Here is a 20,258-nt window from a genome sequence, read left to right as displayed (position 1 = left end):
CGGAAAGGCTTCTGTGGGCCACTCTATGCCACATAAATTCAACCGAAAATCCAATTGAACTGGCAAATTGAAAAGCCAAAAAACGAAACAAAATCACACACCACAATGCTGCCCAGGGTCAGTATCTGGCTGGGCTAAAAATTTAATGAAATTACCAATTTCAATGCTATTTGGCTATTTGGGCAATGTTTTAGACGAGCGCCAAACTCAAATTACCGCTTCAATGGCAGTTAAACCGGCGAAAACAACGAGAACAACAAAAAAGCGAAAGTCAAAGTGGATTGCGATGGTTTGCTGGCCATGCCATGCCATGCCATGCCAAATCCATTTGTCAGCTGCCAATTTCCATCAGTTATCATTGTTAGGGTTAATGGACGAGCTGGTTTTTGGGCCCGATTATTTATTTAGGGCCCCATTGTTTATGTTTATCGCGCCCTGACACCTTCATGCAGTGCCACGATTGTTGTTTTAATTTCTTCGGTATTTCAAATAATAATATTTTTCGGCCCACTCATCCGCCACTCAATTGACCGAATGCACTGCCAACGCGCAATTAAGCCGAAAAATAGTGCTGTTTATTTTGAAATTTAATTACAAAGTCGGACAACTTTTAAAGTAAACAAAATGGAATTAAACTGATTAAGTTTCGTGTACATTATTGCTAATGGCGAATTTATCTGATTACAATTTGTGTTGACCGTCGAACTTAACTGTATGAATTTGCCATTTAAAAATAAATTCCTGCTTTTGGGTGTAGTTTATTTTTATAATTTATATAGTTGATCGGATAATTTGCCAAAATTGATAAAAGATTATTCACTTATTATAAATTGTACTTTAAATAGTGTCATATTTGTGTGAACATAGCTGTAGAGTAATTTTTCTTTGTAAGTTAAAGATCTAAACGCAGTATTACCCCATTCAGCCATGTTCTCGATTTCACTTCCTTGGAATTACAGCAATTACCACCTTCAAAGAATCATATTTGGCAAGTTAATAATTTAATCATTCAAAAACTATTAAACCTTTCAAGTTTTTATCCCGCAACTCACTTTCAAGTTGTTCAAACTAAACTATTTCGAAATGTCTCTCCATGACATAATCACCCGAGAATTTGTTTCTCTTTTCATTTGCTTATCAAATGTGTCATAATGCCTAAACCTGCGACTTTATAGCGCACCCAAAAACCGCTGCCAGCCGAAAGTTCAAATATTTACTTAGCTTCCATGAGACTAATTTCCATGATCTCAGCTGGCTGTCAGCTTTGGATCTCCAATCATGAATCTCGAATCGCAGCCACATTTTAGCGCCGACAACGTACAACATAAGGGGGCAGGGGTTAAATTTGGGTGATGCTGGGGAAGCACTGAGCTTGGCCAAAAGCTGAGGCCAAAATGTTTGTCGTACCCGATTGCGTCGGCCCAAAGCGCTCAGTGCTCGCCGCTCGGCAACTTTTCAGGCGGCCCACATATAGCCAGCTGGCTCGAAAATGAAAAAAAAACACACATGAAAAACAGTTTGCCAACTGAGAGCGCACGTTGAACACGTCTCTCGGTAGTCGCGTTGTTTTTCTGTATTTTGGTCTATATCGGTTTTGCATCACCTGTGCGAGTTTTCCAGCCTAAGATGAGGAAATCATCGGGAGGATTTCAGGCGCCCACCAATGAAAATGGGGAAAATGACGCTGGTTCCTCTGTTCGATTGCTGAGGATTCCAAGGGCTGCCCCTGCCATGGAGAACTATGGATTCCAATTAACCCGCAGCAAGTGGGATCCCTATCCCTGGGTAACAAAGTAGCCAGCCATCGTTGATCTCTGCCCCCTCCTAATGCCATATCCCTCACCTGACAGGTTTGCGAGGTGGCTGCAGGCACACCTGCCGCACTCTGCGGCCTTAAGCCCGGCGATTGTGTTCTGGAGGTAAGTAATACTGCCACATGTAGTTGCCACCAACTACTGTCTAGCGCTTGGTGTTCTGGCAATGGTTAAAAAAGGGCTGGGGATTATGCATAATGAAGTCCAACTGCAACGGTAAGACAAGCTGCCCCAGACTTTAGGTTACAGCGTGAACAATGTTAATAAATGGGAACTTTGTAAGCTTACGATTATGGTGATAGCTTCTTGGTTTCTATACTAATTTATATTTTAATATACTTTGATTTTTACAAAAACTTAACTAGTAAGACTTAAACATCGTAAATCATTTTTTTGTAATGCTCATTATCTGGTTTTGTAAAACTACTTAAATCAGATAACTAATTTTCAACTTTACTTAATTCATAGTTAAGGGTTTTATTTATTAGTAAATTTGAAACAACAAATTTAAATTTCTTTTAACTTTTGAGAAAATATTAAGTATTCTTATTTATAAACACATTCAAATATGTTGCATCACAAATTAACATGACATTCAGTTCAAGATATGGAAGTTGGACTGTATATCTAAGTCTGGACTTGGCAGTCGCTATTGTAGCCGCTTTTTGTTGTTCTTCGTGGATATTGCTTGCTTAAAATAGCAATGCAGTAAAACTTAATTGCTTGGCATCGGCTTTATCCAGCACTTTTGTAGGAGGGGCGAGGGAATAGGTGCCGGGCACTTGAAACAGCTGGCGAATGCAAAACCCGCCCTAGACGGGCCTAATACTAATGGTAGTGACACAGCTTGAAAGTAGTTGTTAAATGCCAAATGACGACAAAGATTAATTAACGCAAAGTAAATATTTAAAACCAACTAAAGGTTTTAGATAACAGCTTCTCGGGTTAACAGTGCTAGCATGGGTTAACATACGCAAGCAGTGGGTTAGAAGCAGCCGCAAGCAGTGCTCGGAATTTAAAAATGTGTTGGCCATATTTTGCTTTATTTATCAGTTTTAAATGTAAATATTTGGATATCTGATAGGTTTAAGGCATGACAGGTTTTTCTTAGAATAACAAATAAACATTTTTTCTTTTCTATATTAACTATTATTGCCAGGTATTACCCCTAAAGAAGTAAAGTTTCATAATTTCCAGGTAAATGGCAAAGATGTTCTGGGCTTGAGGGTGGCTGAAATTGCCAAAATGGTCAAAAGCCAAACGGATTGCGTCACAATTCTCTGCTGGAATAGTGAGTGTGAAAAGGACTGTGATAATAATGTGAGTTTTTATAGTTTTTAAACTCTGTTTCAGTATATTTATCTAAACTTCTTAAAAAACAGCTCACTTATTGTTCTTAGCTAATAGTTTACCAAAAAATATAAGATTATAAAGCACTAAACATAACCCATTTTTGTTGGAAAACCACAGAGCATCTGCTGTGCCCCCATGCCCACAAGCTTGCGACGCCTGTCCCTCGTCCTGGAGAGCATCCTGCGCCTCGTTGAGTGTCCTGTCTGCGCGGTGACCATCTCACCGCCGGCGATGCAGTGCCAAAATGGACACCTACTCTGCGTAGACTGTCGCATCCGCTCGGAGCGTTGTCCTGTCTGCCGGGATTTCTACACGCCCCGCCGGGCATTATTGGCGGAGCAGATTTTCCTGACCGTTGCCAACGCCTTCGAGATGTGCCACACGGAGAATAAGCTCCGGCAGAAGCTCTTCGCTGGGATAACACGACCGGCGGTTGGGCGACAGAATAGGATAACCACCGGACAGGATACCTGGCGAAAGAGGAGGCCAGTGTTGCCGACGAACAAGTTCCTAACCAAACTGCTAGAGGGCTGTGCCTACTCGATGGACAACCTCTCACCCTCGAATGCCGCTACCCTGTTGCGGACTAGCTCCACGGATGTCGCTAGCGACTCCAGTGAAATCCCGACGAGAACATCACCAGTGACAGCCACGCCCCCCGAAAGGACAACAATGCATGACGCGAATGCGGGGCATCCTTCACTCTCGACGAATGATTTACAGCAGGATGGAGTTAAGCCGAATGCCGAGGGCGGTGACAAGGAATCCGGAACGGACAGCAGCCACAACTCCGCCGCATCCTTACCACCATCGCCATCGTCCTCCGGCAGCCGGGCCATCAATGAATCTTCCGGGATGCAACCCTTTCACATACCTCCTGTCACTCTGAGCCAAGATTTGCCCGAGCATCAGCAGCAGCAGCATCAGGTTGTCCAAACTAAGCCGGCCTCGCTGCTGTACCGCTGTCCCTGCGAGCTGCAGGATCCAGAGGATCCTGAGAAGGACCTCCATCAGAACTGCTGCTACAAATCCGCTTTCCGTTTGCTTTGAGCTCCGGCATCTCAATCAACAGCATCCTCTTATCAGCCGGGTCGTCTGTCGTCTCTCCTCCTACTCCTACTATTTTCCTTACTAATTAAATTAGACGCCAGTTTGCTTGGCCAAAGTTGCTTATCGCGCAAAGAAATGAACCCGGGCAAAGGAATTGAATGGGTGTCAGGCCGGGACAAAAGGCCCCGAGATGGAGATGCAAAGAAGTTAGACCAGAGATGCTGCGCTGCACTCGGTGAACTGCAGCAAAGAGTTCAACTTGGCCAAGTTGAGTTCTAATTTAATCACTCCTGAACGCTCCAATGACTTTGTGTCATTTGGCGTCCAACTTGCGCTGCTCGATAATGAACCCCTGATAGTCTGCCTCGAGGGGTTCGTTTGACAGATGCATTAAGTCTTAGATTCACACAGAAAATAAATTGCGATTTCTATTAGATCTACAAATAAATTGCTTTAAAATACTCTCTATTATCAACAGAAACTAAAAGATATAACAGGTACCACTTTTAACCTTCTCCCATGAACTATTACTCCTTTTCCTATGTTTTTTGATCTTTCATTTTCCCCAGTGCAGGGCAAGTTATGACTGAACCTTGCAACGCCACCCGCAGATGCAGGTCAATCAGGAGCAAAGTGAAGGATGCCGGACAAGCGCGTAATGAGCTTTATTTGTCATCGGGAGCAGGCGTGGAACCTGTCCCGGCAGAACCATAATGACAGCCACAGTTGGACAGCCATTATGCCGGTCGTTTACCATTTAATATTGATGCAAGGCGCCAAAGGAGGAGCGTTGCTGCCACGCCAGCAACAGGCTGGCAACTCAGTTGCTTCAACCGCATTCTTATCGCAGCAGAATAGCCTCCCGCTGCTCCTCCGGGACGGAACTGCTATGAAAATGTCATCAAAACAGGAAGTGGCAGTTTAATTTAAGCGCGTTAATTGAATTTTATTTTCTGCTTTGTTGATGTCCCGGACAAAAGGCTCGGGCGAAGACCAAGTCCCAGCCATAGTCCGGATTCGCGTCCGGTTGCGAGTGCCATGCGGAAATTGATTTGCTGCTGCTGCTGCTGCTTTGCTGCTGCTACTGCTGGTGGTGCAGCATTGTGAGTCCGGAATGGTCGGAATGGCCGGAATAAACGGCCGTATCCCGTGGTGTCGTCACCTGGCCGAGTCGGCAAACTTTAATTACAAACTTCTATGCTCCATTATGCAATCTGCCGCTGCTCGGCAGCTGGGGGAAACCCAGTTTAAATTGCTATTATTGTTGCATACTGCACAAGTCTTGTGCCTGCCACACAGGCTCAGCCACACACACTTTCTAATTGCATTTCATTATCTATTGGAAATTACAGCGATTTCGAGGGTCGATGATGATGGCACCGCTAATGGCAACCGTAACAAGTGCCCCTCCACGTGAAACGTTGCAATGCAATTAATTTCGCTGGCGCTGGTAAAAGAAATCGCTGCGAAAACCGCGCGACAAGTGTGCTTGTGCTTCCAGTTTTTCCAACCTCCCCGCCTTCTGCACCTTGGCATAATTTGCAATGGGAAACCCAGACCGATCTATTGGTTATTTAATTAATGTGAAGCACTCATTATCGAGTGCAATTTACCTTGGGGTAAACACGGGGCTTCAGCCCTTAAAGCATCGCTCCTCGAAACGCCATTCAATTTGCATCCTTGGTCTGGTTGTTTAAGTTCTCGTCTTGCATCAGAATAAACGGCTCTTTGGGGCAAGTTTCGGGGGCTCCGGCTAAGTGGTAATAGCCAAAACAATAAATTCACTTTGGAGCGAAATTCCGCTGCCACGCCCACGCCCGAGCACTTGCCGCACAAGTGGAGGTCACGTCAGTGCACCACACGGCATATGAGTATAAGAGTATGCGTTTCCCTTCAAGTGCACTGGGAGGAAAACTATGTAGAAATCTAAAATGTTGGTATATAATAGTGATTAATCCCTAAGATATGTTGAGTAATTATTCAAATTTTGTTTTGTATAAGACAGGCAGAATATAAGTTAAAGTAATGAGAATCCCCTTAATTTTACCTCTTCCAGATGAGGTTGCCAATTATCTTTCTTTCTAAACTCAAGGTAGTCATTTTCTCCCAGTGTAGCTTATCAGGCAGCAACAGAAACAGTCTGTACAGAGTGTGTGTATAGCTTAGCAACAATGTGACCGCCCCAAAGCGAAGGAAAGCGTGCAACAATTTGGAGAATCCTTCCCTTTTGGCGGCGCAGCTGTTCCGTGTGCGGCCGCAACCTTAGAAACTTTCTAACGAGCATTTTGCAACGCCCCCCTCTGCGATCTTACACCCCCTTTCCCACATGTTAGTTTCATGCAGCCTTTGGCTGCCGCCTGGCGGGCTGTTATTGTTATTGTTTTTAGCTGGCAAACAACATGTGCGGTTGTCATAAATTTAACGCCAAAAGAGCATTTTAAGCAGTCAGCCAAAAAGACCGCCTGGCAGGGGACTAAGTCTTCTAATTACTCTGAGGGAAAACTTTTGGCAAAACCCCCTAACTCAGCCCCATTCATGATTCATATGTACGCGTGTGTGTGTTTGTGTGCATCATCTACGCCGCCTAGAAACTTTGATGAGTCGCCCACCGGAAATGCAATGAGAAATTCAAAAATGGGAAATGGAAAAAGGAAAAGGAGAAATGCAACCGCCTGCGTGCAAAGTATTTCCATATTTAAATTCGTGCGTTCGAATATTTGAAACGGCGGCAACTGGCAACTGGCAACTGGCAAACGGCAAATGGAAATTATTTATTTAATTAAATATTAAAAAACGTGCTGCGGCCATCTTTTATTGCATTAGTCGCCATGAGCTGTCCGCTTTGGGGAAGCACTGTAAAATATGGTGTATATCCCATCTGATTTATTCAATTTTTTTTTTTCAGCAATTATGGTTGATATTTTTGTTTTTATTCTCGCACGCTCTTGTTGGATGCTCGGCCCTGGCCCCAGCAAAAGAAACTTAATTACGGTTGAGCGACGTCGCAAGAGCCTGATTAAATTAAAATGAATATGAATTGCATTCAGATTCGCATTCACGGCGCCTGTAAATAGGCAACAAAGCGGTTCGTCGCCCGGCGACGGAACGTCATGTGAGTGACACATTTCACACTGGGATTGAATTAATTGAAACATCGACGTTCTCTTAATCGAAAACTCAACGGGACTGTATGCAGGCGATTACCCTTGACTTTCATGTTCTTTTATCCGCAACGTAGAAAATTAAACAATTTTCGTAGCAATAATATAATAACCAGAACCCCGAAAAGATATATATGGCTACCACGACGAGGGCGAGTAGCCTTGGAAATTAAAATTAAAATTCCATTGATTAGAAAATTGTAAATGCATGGAATTTTAGGATATCGCTGTGTGGCAATCTTTCGATTTGCATAATTGCGAACCAACCGTCGCAACGCACCCAAAATCTCAGCCACAACAGCTGCAATGGCTGGGGGGTTGGGTGCTGCAGATGCTTATCGGGGTGTAACTTTGCACCGTCCACTGGCCACTGCCCATAAATATCAAAAATTCTAACACATGGATGGGGAGAGGACGCGGGTGTTGGTAGATTTTTCGCCTGCAGGTATGGGAATCCGCGAACCTGTTCGCTTTTTGCATCCTGGCATGGGACTTTTTAATTAAAATAAAAACGAACAGCATGGGGCAGCAATGGAAATGCCACATAATTGTCGAATTGTTGCCACTTGCCACGCGCGCGGTGCCATTGGGCGTGGCTGGCTCTGAAATGGGCGTTTGCTGATTAACAAAAATAAATTGTGAGCGGAACTTTGGCATAACAATTACACCGCCACATGTGCTGTGCTATGCCATATACGCGATGGCCATTTTCATAAAACTTCGCTTTCTCTCTGTGTGACTCTGTGTGTCTGCGTGTCTGCGCTTTTTGTTTGCGGATGTTTTTCGTTGAGCTTGTAAATATTTAGCCGCCATTGCTGGCCATCGCCAAGCTGCACAATTTCTGCCCTTTAACCTCAAAAGCAAAAAAATTCATTTTGAATCCAACCAAAATCCGGTCTGAAAGAGCGTCAGGAGCCAGCCAATGACCACTTGTAGCCCTCAGCAGGCAGTCCAACAGCCATTTCGATGCCCACGAAGCATAGAAATTAAATGGGGTGTATTGGTACTTCGGCTTAGCTTTTAAATAACCAAATTCAAATACTTTTACATCATTTTAAATAGTAACTACCCTTAAGATTTTTCTGAGACTTTATGTTTTGTATGAACAGCAAGAAGTAATGACATTAATCCTTAGTTTCTCTCATTAGCTTATGAATAAACTTAAATTCAAACTACTTTTTGCTGATCCTGTTAAATTAAGTTCATGAAAAAAGGGTATATCCTTTCCGTCAGAGTAAATACACAAATACTTTCGGGAGTCTGGGGGGAAGTAATAGAAAGTAAGCAAGCAAAAAAGTCAAAATCATGCCTCATGCTCATGTTTTATGTGGGATATTCCGTTGTATTCTGCTGGGCTGCTTTTAATTGCTTTACATTTTTGTTTATTTTGTTGACGCTGTCCCTGCAGTTTCGCCTGTCTATGTGTGTGTGTGTATGTTTGTCCTTGTCTGTGTTTGCGGGCTGTAATGAAGACCCGTGTCGGTCTGCATATTAACTGGCACACTTGCAGCATTTTTAAATGCATAGTGCACCGCCCGCTGAACCACCCACCCGAACACCAGCCCTAAGCATTTTAGGGCCGTAGTTGAACAGCGAAAACAGAAACGAACCATGGGGCATGGGGACTTTTGAGGGGATTGCGGATGCGGCAAGTAAATTTGCGCACGGCTTTCATTGTCTGTCATAAGCATAAATGGTTATTAATATTAAAGTTCATAACGGGCAATGTTAACTGCTCATTTAACGGGGCCATGCTTCTGGCCACTTTATTTTTGCCTGACTGCCCGCCACGCTGACCACGCCCCCCAGCATCCGCCTCCGTTTTGCTCTCATTGATATGTTGGCAGTTGTTTACACATTAACAGCCCGCTGTGTACCATGACCATAGCCATTTCCAACCAGTTAACGAAAGAGGCCATTCGAGCCTTATTAAGTCACTAAAATTGCATTGCCAGTGCAACATTTTGCGGCTGGCCAGAGAAGAAGGTACGTCAAGGTTTAAGGTTTAATTTGATCCTTTTTAATGAGATTCGCAGCAGAGTTACCCCTTTTCGTTAATATCCAATATTTTTCATCAAACAAATGGGTGGGGTGAACTCGCATATTAAATCAAATTAGGCGAGTGTCGTGCTGATTTAACCCCAACTCCCCCAATAGTCGTTACACTTAACGATTCAGTGACCTCAAAACGAACTGCAATCAGTGCGCGACCTGAACCCAAATTAATTTAAGTCTTAAGCCGATTTTTATGAATTTTATATGCAATGCAAATTAATTCGATATATGTAAACATATAAATGAAAAACTGAGAATGTGTTAAACGCGAATAATAAATTAACTATATAAATATATGTATATACATATATATAAATGTGTGCAGCTCTCTGGCGTTGTAAATTATTTTTTGAATGCACAGCAATTAAGTAAAGTCAGACGGCCAAACATGAAACGGAAATCCCAACATGTTGTCCATGTCTCTCTGTTCGACATTCCGAAAAAAATGCCAGGTGTGAGACATATAATCGAAATGGAATGGATAGGCATAATCACGGTGCGTTAACAGGAATTATGCATTCAAAAGGGGATTTATAAATGGCTTATATCATTGCTTAAAAAGAAAATTATCAAATTGCACCTAATTTTGTTAAGTATGTACTGTTAAAGTCGTATTCCGCCCAAAAGTATGCATTTTCTGGCTGCATATCTTAAATATAGCGGTGATAAAAAAATCTCAAAGAAACTTTAGTATTTTAACAAAAACAATACGAACAATTTTTGTAATATGAAATGTCATAACTTGTAGAGTTTGAAATTTAATTTCTATCCGAACTGCATTCCAGGTTTGAAATGTCATTTTTTTCGCAATTTTTAGCAAAAATTGACGATGTAACCCCTTATCGAAAATTCAAAAATTGGCCAAAAATATATTTTTTCAGATCCGCACCAAACTTGTAGGGGGCTTAGTTCTGGTTATTAGCTTCAAAAAACAATCGTTGTTTTCACTGTACGTCAAGTTTTGACCATTTTATAGCTTTAAAAGGTAATAAAACTTCATCAGCAATAGCTTAAAAATCTTTATCTGACTTTGCGTCTAAAAATGCCTGAATTTTTATCACTGTTGTGCCAAAAATTGCTCAAACTCAGAATGTTATACATCGTTGAGCTCGTAATTTAAATTCTATGAAAACTGCATTCAAGGTTTAATATGTCAATTTTTGTCATTTTTTGCAAAAAGTTTACGATATGATTAATTCTGGTCGTTAGCTTCAAAAAACAGCTGTCGTTTCTTCAGTGCGTCATGTTTTAACCATTTTGTGGCTTAAAAGGGGATCAAAGTACTGCAGGTATTACTTCAGTAAAGAACATATTTCATTACTCTGAATTCATTCATTCGAATGTTTTACACCTAATAGTTCTCTGTTCCAAGCTTAATAAACAACAAGTTCTAACAAGTTATTTTGCAACAGATCTATAAATCAGATTCAAGACACAACCTAGTTGTGAAATCCACTTTTTATGGAGTACCACTAAATCTGTTATAATTAGCTTTGTCTGTTTTTTTAAGTTTTTCATCAAGTAATTAAAATGAATATTCAAATAGAATTAAATATTCAAATGCATTTGGTAAGAAAAAATTATGCAAATTAAATTATTTATTATGGTCAATGCATTTGTTGACAAACTTTAACAAAGCAATTACAGATAGTACTTAGCCGAGAGTATTCTAGTTAAATTTACGATTGGGAAGAGGTTGGGAAGACGCGGCTAATCACTGGATTACATTGAAATTCAGGAACGTTTCTTTTGGCGTGTACTAAGCTTAGTCTATGACTTACATTTTAGTATTTACAATGGCGGTGTCCTACTAATGGTAGGCATTCTTATAAAGGCTCAGGCACTGAGATCTTTGGATATTGAATTGCTGACTTTTTCCAGGTGGGCTCTTATTTAGACTAAATCCTAACTTAACTTAAATCAAATGAACTCCTGAAAGTCCAGCATATCGAAGTTATTGTCAAACTCCGGCTGCAAATGGAAATTAGCCGGCGGTGGGCTTTTGGATGGTGGCTCATAGACATCCGATAGATATTTTGTCACGTACTCAAACGACACAAACTCGCTCAAGTTGCATTTGCTGTCGCCGTTGGCGCGGTTATTATTGCCGCTGTTGTGGGCCAGGCTAATTCCATTAGCAGATGGCGTAGCTAAAGCCTTCGACGTCGTCAGCAATTGCTCGAGTTCGCTTAATTGATTAATATTCCCATTGTAATGGCTGTTGTTGTTGTTGTTGCTGCTGCTGCTGCCACTGCAAACGCTCAGCACATCCGTTTCCGGTGCGACCGCCATATTGCCGCCATATGTTGCTGTTGCTGTTGCCGTAGATGTTCCCGTGCCCGTTGCGGTTGCAGGTCCTCCTGCAGGACCTCCTCCATTCTGATTGTGCTCAATGATGACAATGCAATTTGACAACTCATTAAAGTTCATTGAATTGTTATTAGCTGCAACACCGGTGCCGCAATTGTTGCGGTCTGTCGTCCTGTCGTTTCGTTCGGACTGCTGCAGCAACGCCTCGCTGCAACTATTGCTGCGGTGTTGTCGCTGATCCCCCGAAGCACCACCGACTACAACTGCACCTGCACTTGCACTCGCCACACCCCCCTGCATCAGGGCCGATTCAGAGTGACGGCGGGTTTTGGCCGCCTTCTTTAGTCCGGAGGGCGGTATGGTGGCACCGCCGGCAGATTTGCGGCGCAGCTGTCCGTTGGCGTTGCGCAGCGCGTGGTTCTTGACATGTTTGCGGAGGCTGGAGGGATCCGTATAGCGCTTCGTGCATCCTGGTAGCTGGCAGGCATACGGTTTCTGTATCAAATAGAGCGAGAATCGGTAGAGCGTTGTTGCGTTAGTACTCGTATTTGCCTCAGATTCGAATACGAATCAAACCACAACGGCTCAATGCCGCTGCCTAAAACTATGCAATTGATTTCTAGCATTCGCCCTTCAGCCTCTTCTAACTCACTCACACCCGCACATAGCACATATATACACACACACACACACCCAAACACACACACACAACACGCATACACACCCATGAACCCACTAACAGATGGGCCAGCGTATTTGCCAAGTCAAATCGTTTTGAAATGTCATGCTGCATTTTGTTTATTCTGCCCAGCCAGGAGCCGCGAGCCGAAAGCGACAACAGCATTGGTAGTGCACAGGGAAAAATTACTTGTACCAGCTTTGGGAGCTTTTTTTTTAATGGAATTCTCTAAGAAAATCTTTTCATTCCATAAACTTCTTAATTTCAATCAAAAAATCTTATTTTTTCCACACTTCTACCTTTTCCAGGAATTCAAAAATAAATCATTTAAAAAAAAAATCCAAAAATAAGACCTGTCTAAACCATAAGATTTATACACGAACTAAGAACAAAATCGTTTCCAAGTATAACAGAAAGTATAGAATTATTTTAAATTTTCCATTTAAAAAATGACTAAACTATGATGTCATTTGTCTCTTAGATTCCTGGAAACCACTTAGTGAACAAGAGTCGAGATGAGGTAAAATTTTTTTAGAGTGCTGGCCTTGCATTGGAAACCGCGCCAAGCGAGCACACATTGTATCCTTTTGTGATCCTGATTGGCTGTCCTGCCCCTTCAGCTAGGCAACGAAAGTAACTCGTTTAGTTTATTCGATTTGCCTTCTGCTGTTGTTGGTGTTTTTGGTGCTTTTGCTGTTGGCTGGAATCGCTGGCCTTTTCAGCTGGTTTTGACCTTTTTTCCGGTTGTCGTACGCGCTGACGCGGCTACTGTTGCTTTTGCCCCTCACTCTCTCTATCTCTCTTTGTATACCATGGTCCATAGTCCGTTGTCCATATTCCGATTCCTATTCCTATTCCAGCTGCTGTTACTTTTGCCAACGGGCCCAGCTCTCTCACAGATACACCACACACACACACACACTCACGCAAAACTATAAATCACTCAGGCAGCGAAATGCGAAATGTGCACATGTCATGCTGGCAGCAGCAACAGTAGCTCCCCTATACGTTTTCTTTTTTTTGTTTTTAGAGTGGCTCCTTTGCCGGACCCGCTAAGCGCCTTGGCGTCCATTAAATCTTAAAGCCGCACTTCGGAAAACCCCAGCTGCATCTTTTGCCAGCCGCGAGCTCTTCAATTTCCTTTTGACACGCACTGCAAATTGCTAGGACGACCCCAAAAGCACCCCCAACCCAGCCCCAATCCCATACTCATATGCATCATATAGGGCAGGATACTCACCGTATCGTAGTGGGTCCTTTGATGTTTCGCCCGATCCGAGCTATTGCTGAACGCTTTGAGGCAACCTTTATACTGGCAGCCATAAGGCCGCTCGCCAGTGTGCGAGCGTTGATGAATTTTCAAATTTTCCAAACGCGAGAATGCTTTATTGCAGCCGGGAAACTGTAATGGAAAAACAAAAAAGAAAGAAAGGTGTCATCGAAAATTGCAATTACCATGGCGAATGGGGTAAGGGGTAGGGTTATGGCTACAAGGAATGTTGGAGAGGATAAAGGAAGATGAGTTGGAAGGACGCATAAAATTGTGACCTCGCAGCAGATGCTGTCACTGTTGCTGCTTTTGCCCGCAGGTGTCGCAGGCATACCCATCCCCATTCCCATGCCCATCCCACCATTGACCCACCTGAAAAGGGCAAATTACGTTTTTGCAACAGAAACTGAAACAGAAACATGTGTAATGGCAAAAGGCAGCAGCGGCAGCAGCAGCAAGTTGATGATGTCCGAGCCTTTTTTGATCGAAAAAAAGAGGCAAGAATCCATCAATTACTCAAAAATCAAAATGAAAGAGCATGCCCAAAGGGAGGAGTCGGGTTCGTGGGCTGAATTCGAGGATAGAAGATGTAGCGAGTGTTTGCCCTAATAACATTACCAGCAACTCTATTTCAAGTGGACTTCGGACTCGGATTCGGATTCGGACTGGGATGAGGATGAGGATGCGGACTCCGCATCTCTCGCCCTGTCAATTTCTGTGATTGCCCTGCGCCGCACAATTCATCATCCCAGCGATGGCGCATCAAATGTCAACACGTGCATGATACAAACAAAAACACAAAAAAAATAAAGGAAAATGTAACGCACAAAATGGGTTCTTCACGAGAAAAGTCTTGTTTGGACGCATAAACAAATGCGCCAGCTGGTCCAGGGAAAACAAGGAAAAATCCAAATCCATTGTTTGATTTTGAAAAATGATATTCTATGAGGGATTGGAAAGGTTGGTAAACAGATAGAAAAATATATCTCAATAAGTTCCCGGACTAAGTTAATATTTCTCTCCAACATATAAGGTTTTAAAGGGGAAAAGCTTGATGGAAAATCTCTTCATTTTAATAAAATTCTTACCGGGCATTTGTTGGGCTTCTCGCCGCTGTGGACTCGCATGTGGATGAGCAGCTTGTAGCGGGCATTGAATGGCTTATAGCGCCTGGGGCAATCCAGCCAAAAGCAGGAGAAGTCCTCTCCCTTTCGGACATCCACATGGCACTTCTCTATGTGCTCCACAAAGGCCTGTTGATGGGGAAACTCTTCATCGCATCCCGTCCAGCGGCAGATGAGTGGAACAGCTTCAGACTCTGCTTCAGCCTCTGGATCACAGCATGCTGAATCCGTTTTGTTATCACTTTCTACCGGAGTCGCAAACACCTCATTGTCCAAGTCATCTTCGTCCTCGTTGTAGTTCTCATCATCCTCACTGTCCAGGTTTCGGAATTCCTCGACCTTAATATTGTCTTCCGTCAAGAAGTTGACCAGATCGGACTTACAGCAGTTTTGGGCTTGCTGTTCCGAGTTCTGTTGCTGAAGTTCCTGCTGGTGCTGCTGCTGGATGAGATGCTGTGTGAATTGCTGCTGCTCGCCCAGCATGAGTTCATCCAGTTCATCGATGGTCCAGATGGCCTTGTGCTCACGATTGGGCTTCTCGATGGCCTGGGCCATGTTGTTCTGGTAGTTCTCCGAGGCATACGCTGATCCCTGATAGAGATTCGCGTAATCATCGTAGTTACTGGCGCACATGGGAATGCATTTGGGGGTGCCAAAGGTGGAGTTCATAGAGGGAAGTTTCGTTGGCGAAGCCACCTCCTCTGACCTGACCTGCTCTTCGAACACATTGGCCAACTTTGGCGATGCGCCGCTCGATGATGCGGCGGCTGACATCTCGCCGAGATTAAAGTTCAGCCAGGCATCAAGGTGCGGTGATGAGCACGGTGATTGGTTTTTCGATTGGCAATTAATCTCGTCATAATTAAAATAATCGATATCCAGATTAATGGAGTCATTCGCCGCTTGTACGGGATATTGGCTGTTCTGGGCACTGCAGGGTGTATATGGTGTGTACGGGGTGTATGGGGTATACGGTGTCTGCGGCGGTTGCAGCAGACCTGGCAGCTCTGCTTCTCCAGTCAGTCGAGCTATATCCTCCGGTTCGAAACGAAAGATATCCTCACGATTAAGCTGGGTATATTGGCCCTGCTGATAGGGCATTCCTGTGTTTCCTGCCGCTGCGCAGACTATATCATCCTGATCCGAGTCCTGCTGCTGATCCTGACCAGCATAATTGTTGCAGTCACTGACAAACCAATGGTGTGAGAAGTCTGGGAATTGCAGTTCACTGGAGGAGGCAAAGCTGTCGCCCGTTTCCACTTTGGCTGGCACTCGGAAAATATCCCGTTCACTGTTAGTGGCCGTAATATTGGCACTTAGTGGGGGCGTCATGAGTCCGCCGTAGCAACTGCCCGGTTCTTTGCCAGATATCTCCGACGTCTTGACGTACATGCCGCCACTTTGGCTGGTCTTCATCGTCGATAACATGCTATATGTTTTCTTTAGCTCTGTCTCTGGTGATTTGCTGTCCGTTCTTCTTGGCCGGCCGCTTTCACTTTCGCATTTCCGGCAGTTGTCTGGGAAGGTTGCCAATCTTTTTTTTTTTTATTTTTTTACGGCCACCGAACGCGGGAAATCCCAGAAAAATCGACTAACACACGAACACGAAAATCCGAGAGTTTTCTAATTTCTAGTTCAACACTTGCGATGTTCACGCCACCGCGATCTGGCTGACAATAAACCGGAGAGCTGCTGCGGCACGATATTTAAACGCCCGGAACGGTATGTTTCTACGGGAAAGGGAACGGGGATGGAAACGGGAACGTGGAGCGTTGGAACCTGTCTCTGCCGCTGTCGCTGCTTGCGTCGATGTCGCAGAGATGGAAATGGGCGATCGCTGCTCGAGTTTCCTTTGCCTTTGGCACGCACATGTGCTACCGCTGCTGCTGCTGTTGCTGCCGCAGTCGACGTCCATCCATCCCTCCACCTTACAATACCCCTACCCTTTGCCCCACCGCTACCGCTCTAACCCCGTCCCCCACCAACTAGATTTTTCCGATCTTTGGTGTAGTTGTACTCGTCTTGTTTTAGTCCCATTGCTGACGATGTGGTTGTTGTTCTTGTTAATACTGTTATTTTAGGCTTATGTTTGTGTATAGAAATTATGCGTGAGCTACACCGAGTGCCCAGTGGAAAATGGGAAGCCCCATGAGCGTTACAACAGAATATTAAAAAGGAAATTTAATACACTTAACCATATTAAATATGTATGCTGATAAATAATGAAAATATATATTGTTAAGGAAATTAAAGAATGTTGTATACCTAATAATATTTATACCATTTCTTAGTAGACTAGACAGATTGCTAGGTAAGCTGATGGTTTACATGACATAACCAACCTATTTTGGGGAACTTGGAAAATTGATACATAATTTGGTTAAGCATTAAAAGAATATAAGACTACATCACTTAGAAGAGAAGTTTTTCCATATACCACATGTAAATCCAAATCCAAATCCAAAACCTTAGAACCTATCCAATCTCATCACATTTTCCACAGTGCACTTGACCGTGGCAGTGTCGCTGTGCTCGGTTGTGATCTTCTGGATCCTCAGGCCATTTCCCCGACCATTTCCCCCCCCATTTTCCATTTCCAGCCGGGCTGCATTGTGCGATCTTGTTGTTGCACACATGGTGTGCAAGTGTGCGATGCTGCACTTTGCGGCCCCTGTGGTTGTTGTTGCAGCTAGGCTGTCGAATGTTTTAGCACTATTTTTTATTGCCACATAATTTTCTTTTTGTGTGTGTTTTATCCTCCTCATTTTTTTTTTTTTGTTTTGCTGCACAGAATCAGCAGGCGGGCGTATGTAAGTACTGTACTATATACGAGTACATGGGCTAAATTTATTAAGGCAACTCATTTGCCAGTGCGACAAATAGCACATACTCATACATCTCGCTCACACACTCTTTGGCTCCATGCAAATGCATCTTTGCAGAATGCAATTTTTGCCTATTTTTAGCACTCTCAGCTCGACCGCTAATGCCTGACAATATGTTTTTAATTTACGCCACCAAAAAGGCAATTGCAAAACTATTTGTTCCCTTTTATCCATGGGCGTATTGTCCTAGGTCCTCAAGTGCATTGCCCATAGTGGATGTAATTGCGATAGTGACGTTTCCGGAGCATGAGTCAGTTTCCTTTTATCCCAATACCAATCCACATTCACATCCATTTCGATTTCCCTTTTTTTTCAGCCCATCGCGGCACTTCATCATTAAATGATGCCATCTCCCCTATAATCGCCATATATTTTTTATGATTTTTGGCAAGCGTCGCGCTTTGGCGCACGTTCACCCGAATGGTCTGGGTTATGGATTGGGGATGGAAATGTGGATGGGTATGGTTGGCTTTTTTTTTTGGTTGGTTGCCTTATGGCTGGGGATGGATGGGCTGGGTTGGCCTAGGTTGGCAGCTGCCCCCCTTCGAAGGGGGTCTCTCTCTGCTCTCTGCTCTCTGCTCTCGGCCCGAACGCGTCAAGTCAATTCAGAAACGTTTAACACACAATTCCTGCCACTTGCTCGCTCGTCATTTGCGAATCGGTCGGAGGGCTGGCCAAGAGTTTGGACCACGGCCAAAACTGTGCGGCCACTGCCTTTGTTGTCGCACGATTGCGACAACTTACATCATTCTTAAAATTAGTCGATTTTGGCCATACTTTTTGGCGACAAGTGCACTGGGGGAAAAATGAATTTAAAATGAGGAAAGGGTAAAAATAAAAATGTAATTTATGGAGATATATTTTCTAAGCCTTAATGTATCTTCAATATCGCATTTTATCCATAAATCTGTAATCTTTTTAACTCATTGAAGTAATTTAACATTCTATTAGAAAAATCCTTCTATTTGAAAACTTTCCTAAGTGTACCATATCTCGGATATATGTCTGACCAAGACCTATAGACCTGATGCCAATGCGAGTTGATGTTTATATGAGTGGTGATGACGCGCGACGTTTCTTGGGAAAACACTCGACCATTTCCGTTGGTGATTATCAATTTTCCCGAGATTTAAGGTAATTTCTTGCTGTGCGTGGGCAGCGCGCCTCTGTTACCCAATTTATGATTTGTCTGGGGCAAGTTTCCATATCAATTAAAGCCTCGAATGATTCACTTTCGTTGGCAATTTGTATGAGTTTGGGGGAAAATGTTCCATGGTTTTACCCAGGCAATTAATTAGCTGCATAAGCTTACAACAGCAGCTCTGAATGACCCTTGTCCCTTTGGCTGCATGTGTAAACATTTTTTTCGATCAAACTGTAATATTTTTTTAGCGCAGTGCAACAAATACGCCGCAACATTAATGGATAAACTCGAAATCCGAATGTTTGGTCAGTGTTTGGGGTGGGTGGGAATTATGCGGCATGCCAAATGACTTTAATGAAAATCGTAAATAAAACCGAGACCAGGCGAGCACTGAAAAAGCGTACTTAATAAAATTTATTTGTTGCCAAGTAATGAGACGGTGCGGTGTCGATTTGTTAATGAAATTTTTAAACTTTATGTTTTCCGCTCTCTGGTTCGAGGATATATATATATATATATATATATATGTAAACATGAACACTTGTGTATTGGTTCTTGTTAAGTGCGTGTGTGTGAGTGTGTCGGTTGGGTTCATAAATTTGTCAATGATTTTCCACTTGACAATGCTGCAAATGGTCGCGTTTATTTACTCCACATTCTCCATCAAGTGAACTGCTGATGTGGCCATGGGTTGGGGCCACAATATCTGGGGTAATTCTTGTTGTGGAAACTACCAAATGGTTATGGCTTTTGTTTATATCCAATCATAGACATCGTGTGTGCGTTTGGGACTGTCTTTAAATAAATAAATAAAGCAGCATTGGAAAGGGTTGGCTGTGATTATCTGTCAAAATAGAATTATTATCTTTTCTAGGAATTTGGGAAGTAAAACTAATTTCATTAAGAAATAATCACTCCCTTAAAACCCACTGTAAGTAAAAGCAAAAGAAAATTGTCAGTGCTAATGTGATTTCTGTTTGGCAAGAAGTCAAAAGATCTTTGCACTCGCCAAAGAAAAGTGGGAAAACGCAGACGTTTTCCTATGTTGAGGTGTTCAGACACAAACACATCTTCAACGCTCGCCTTCATCGCACTCAACAAGTAAATTTGTCAGGCAGTAATTTGATTTTGTTTAGCCGAGGGAAATGGAAAACCTCGACATCGTCGCTGTTTAATTTGTAATTTGAGCCGCGCAGGCGCGACATTCAACTTGAACTATCCTGCAGCACCCACGCTCCCCGAGTGCACCCTCCTCTACCGAAAACCATGATCCCAAAATTCCCCGCGATGTCCTGTCAAAATGTCAAATGATTGCGTTGACATGCATGTCGGAGTAGTCGCTATCGCAGCAAAATATGTTTTAGCATAATTCGATTTGAAAACTGATTTCTGGTCTCTCTCTCTCTCTTTTAG

The 20,258-nt window shown here is 43.2% G+C and overlaps 2 protein-coding genes across 3 annotated transcripts; one reads left to right on the top strand and one right to left on the bottom strand.

Moving 5' to 3' along the window:
• The first annotated feature begins 1,471 nt into the window (after nucleotides 1–1,471).
• On the top strand, nucleotides 1,472–4,678 carry LOC108115579. Of its 2 annotated transcripts, XM_017227090.2 has the most exons (4): nucleotides 1,472–1,785; nucleotides 1,851–1,919; nucleotides 3,012–3,134; nucleotides 3,285–4,678. In XM_017227090.2, the coding sequence occupies exons 1-4, from the start codon at nucleotides 1,627–1,629 to the stop codon at nucleotides 4,215–4,217; spliced, it is 1,284 nt and encodes a 427-aa protein (XP_017082579.2). In that variant the 5' UTR covers nucleotides 1,472–1,626; the 3' UTR covers nucleotides 4,218–4,678. The 2 variants fall into 2 exon arrangements, with proteins under 2 accessions (XP_017082579.2, XP_017082580.2); XM_017227091.2 differs by lacking the exon at nucleotides 1,472–1,785 and having other exon boundaries at nucleotides 1,869–1,919; nucleotides 3,025–3,134.
• Nucleotides 4,679–11,013: 6,335 nt separating this feature from the next.
• LOC108115727 lies at nucleotides 11,014–16,506 on the bottom strand. The gene is made up of 3 exons (XM_017227301.2): nucleotides 14,781–16,506; nucleotides 13,663–13,824; nucleotides 11,014–12,238 (listed from the first exon to the last, which is right to left on the bottom strand). The coding sequence occupies exons 1-3, from the start codon at nucleotides 16,242–16,244 to the stop codon at nucleotides 11,354–11,356; spliced, it is 2,511 nt and encodes an 836-aa protein (XP_017082790.2). The 5' UTR covers nucleotides 16,245–16,506; the 3' UTR covers nucleotides 11,014–11,353.
• Between the last annotated feature and the right edge of the window lie 3,752 nt (nucleotides 16,507–20,258).

The sequence above is a fragment of the Drosophila eugracilis genome, unplaced genomic scaffold (genome assembly GCF_018153835.1).
Source record: "Drosophila eugracilis isolate 14026-0451.02 unplaced genomic scaffold, ASM1815383v1 contig_75, whole genome shotgun sequence".
NCBI lineage: Eukaryota > Metazoa > Arthropoda > Insecta > Diptera > Drosophilidae > Drosophila > Drosophila eugracilis.
This window is presented reverse-complemented; position numbering and strand designations above follow the sequence as displayed.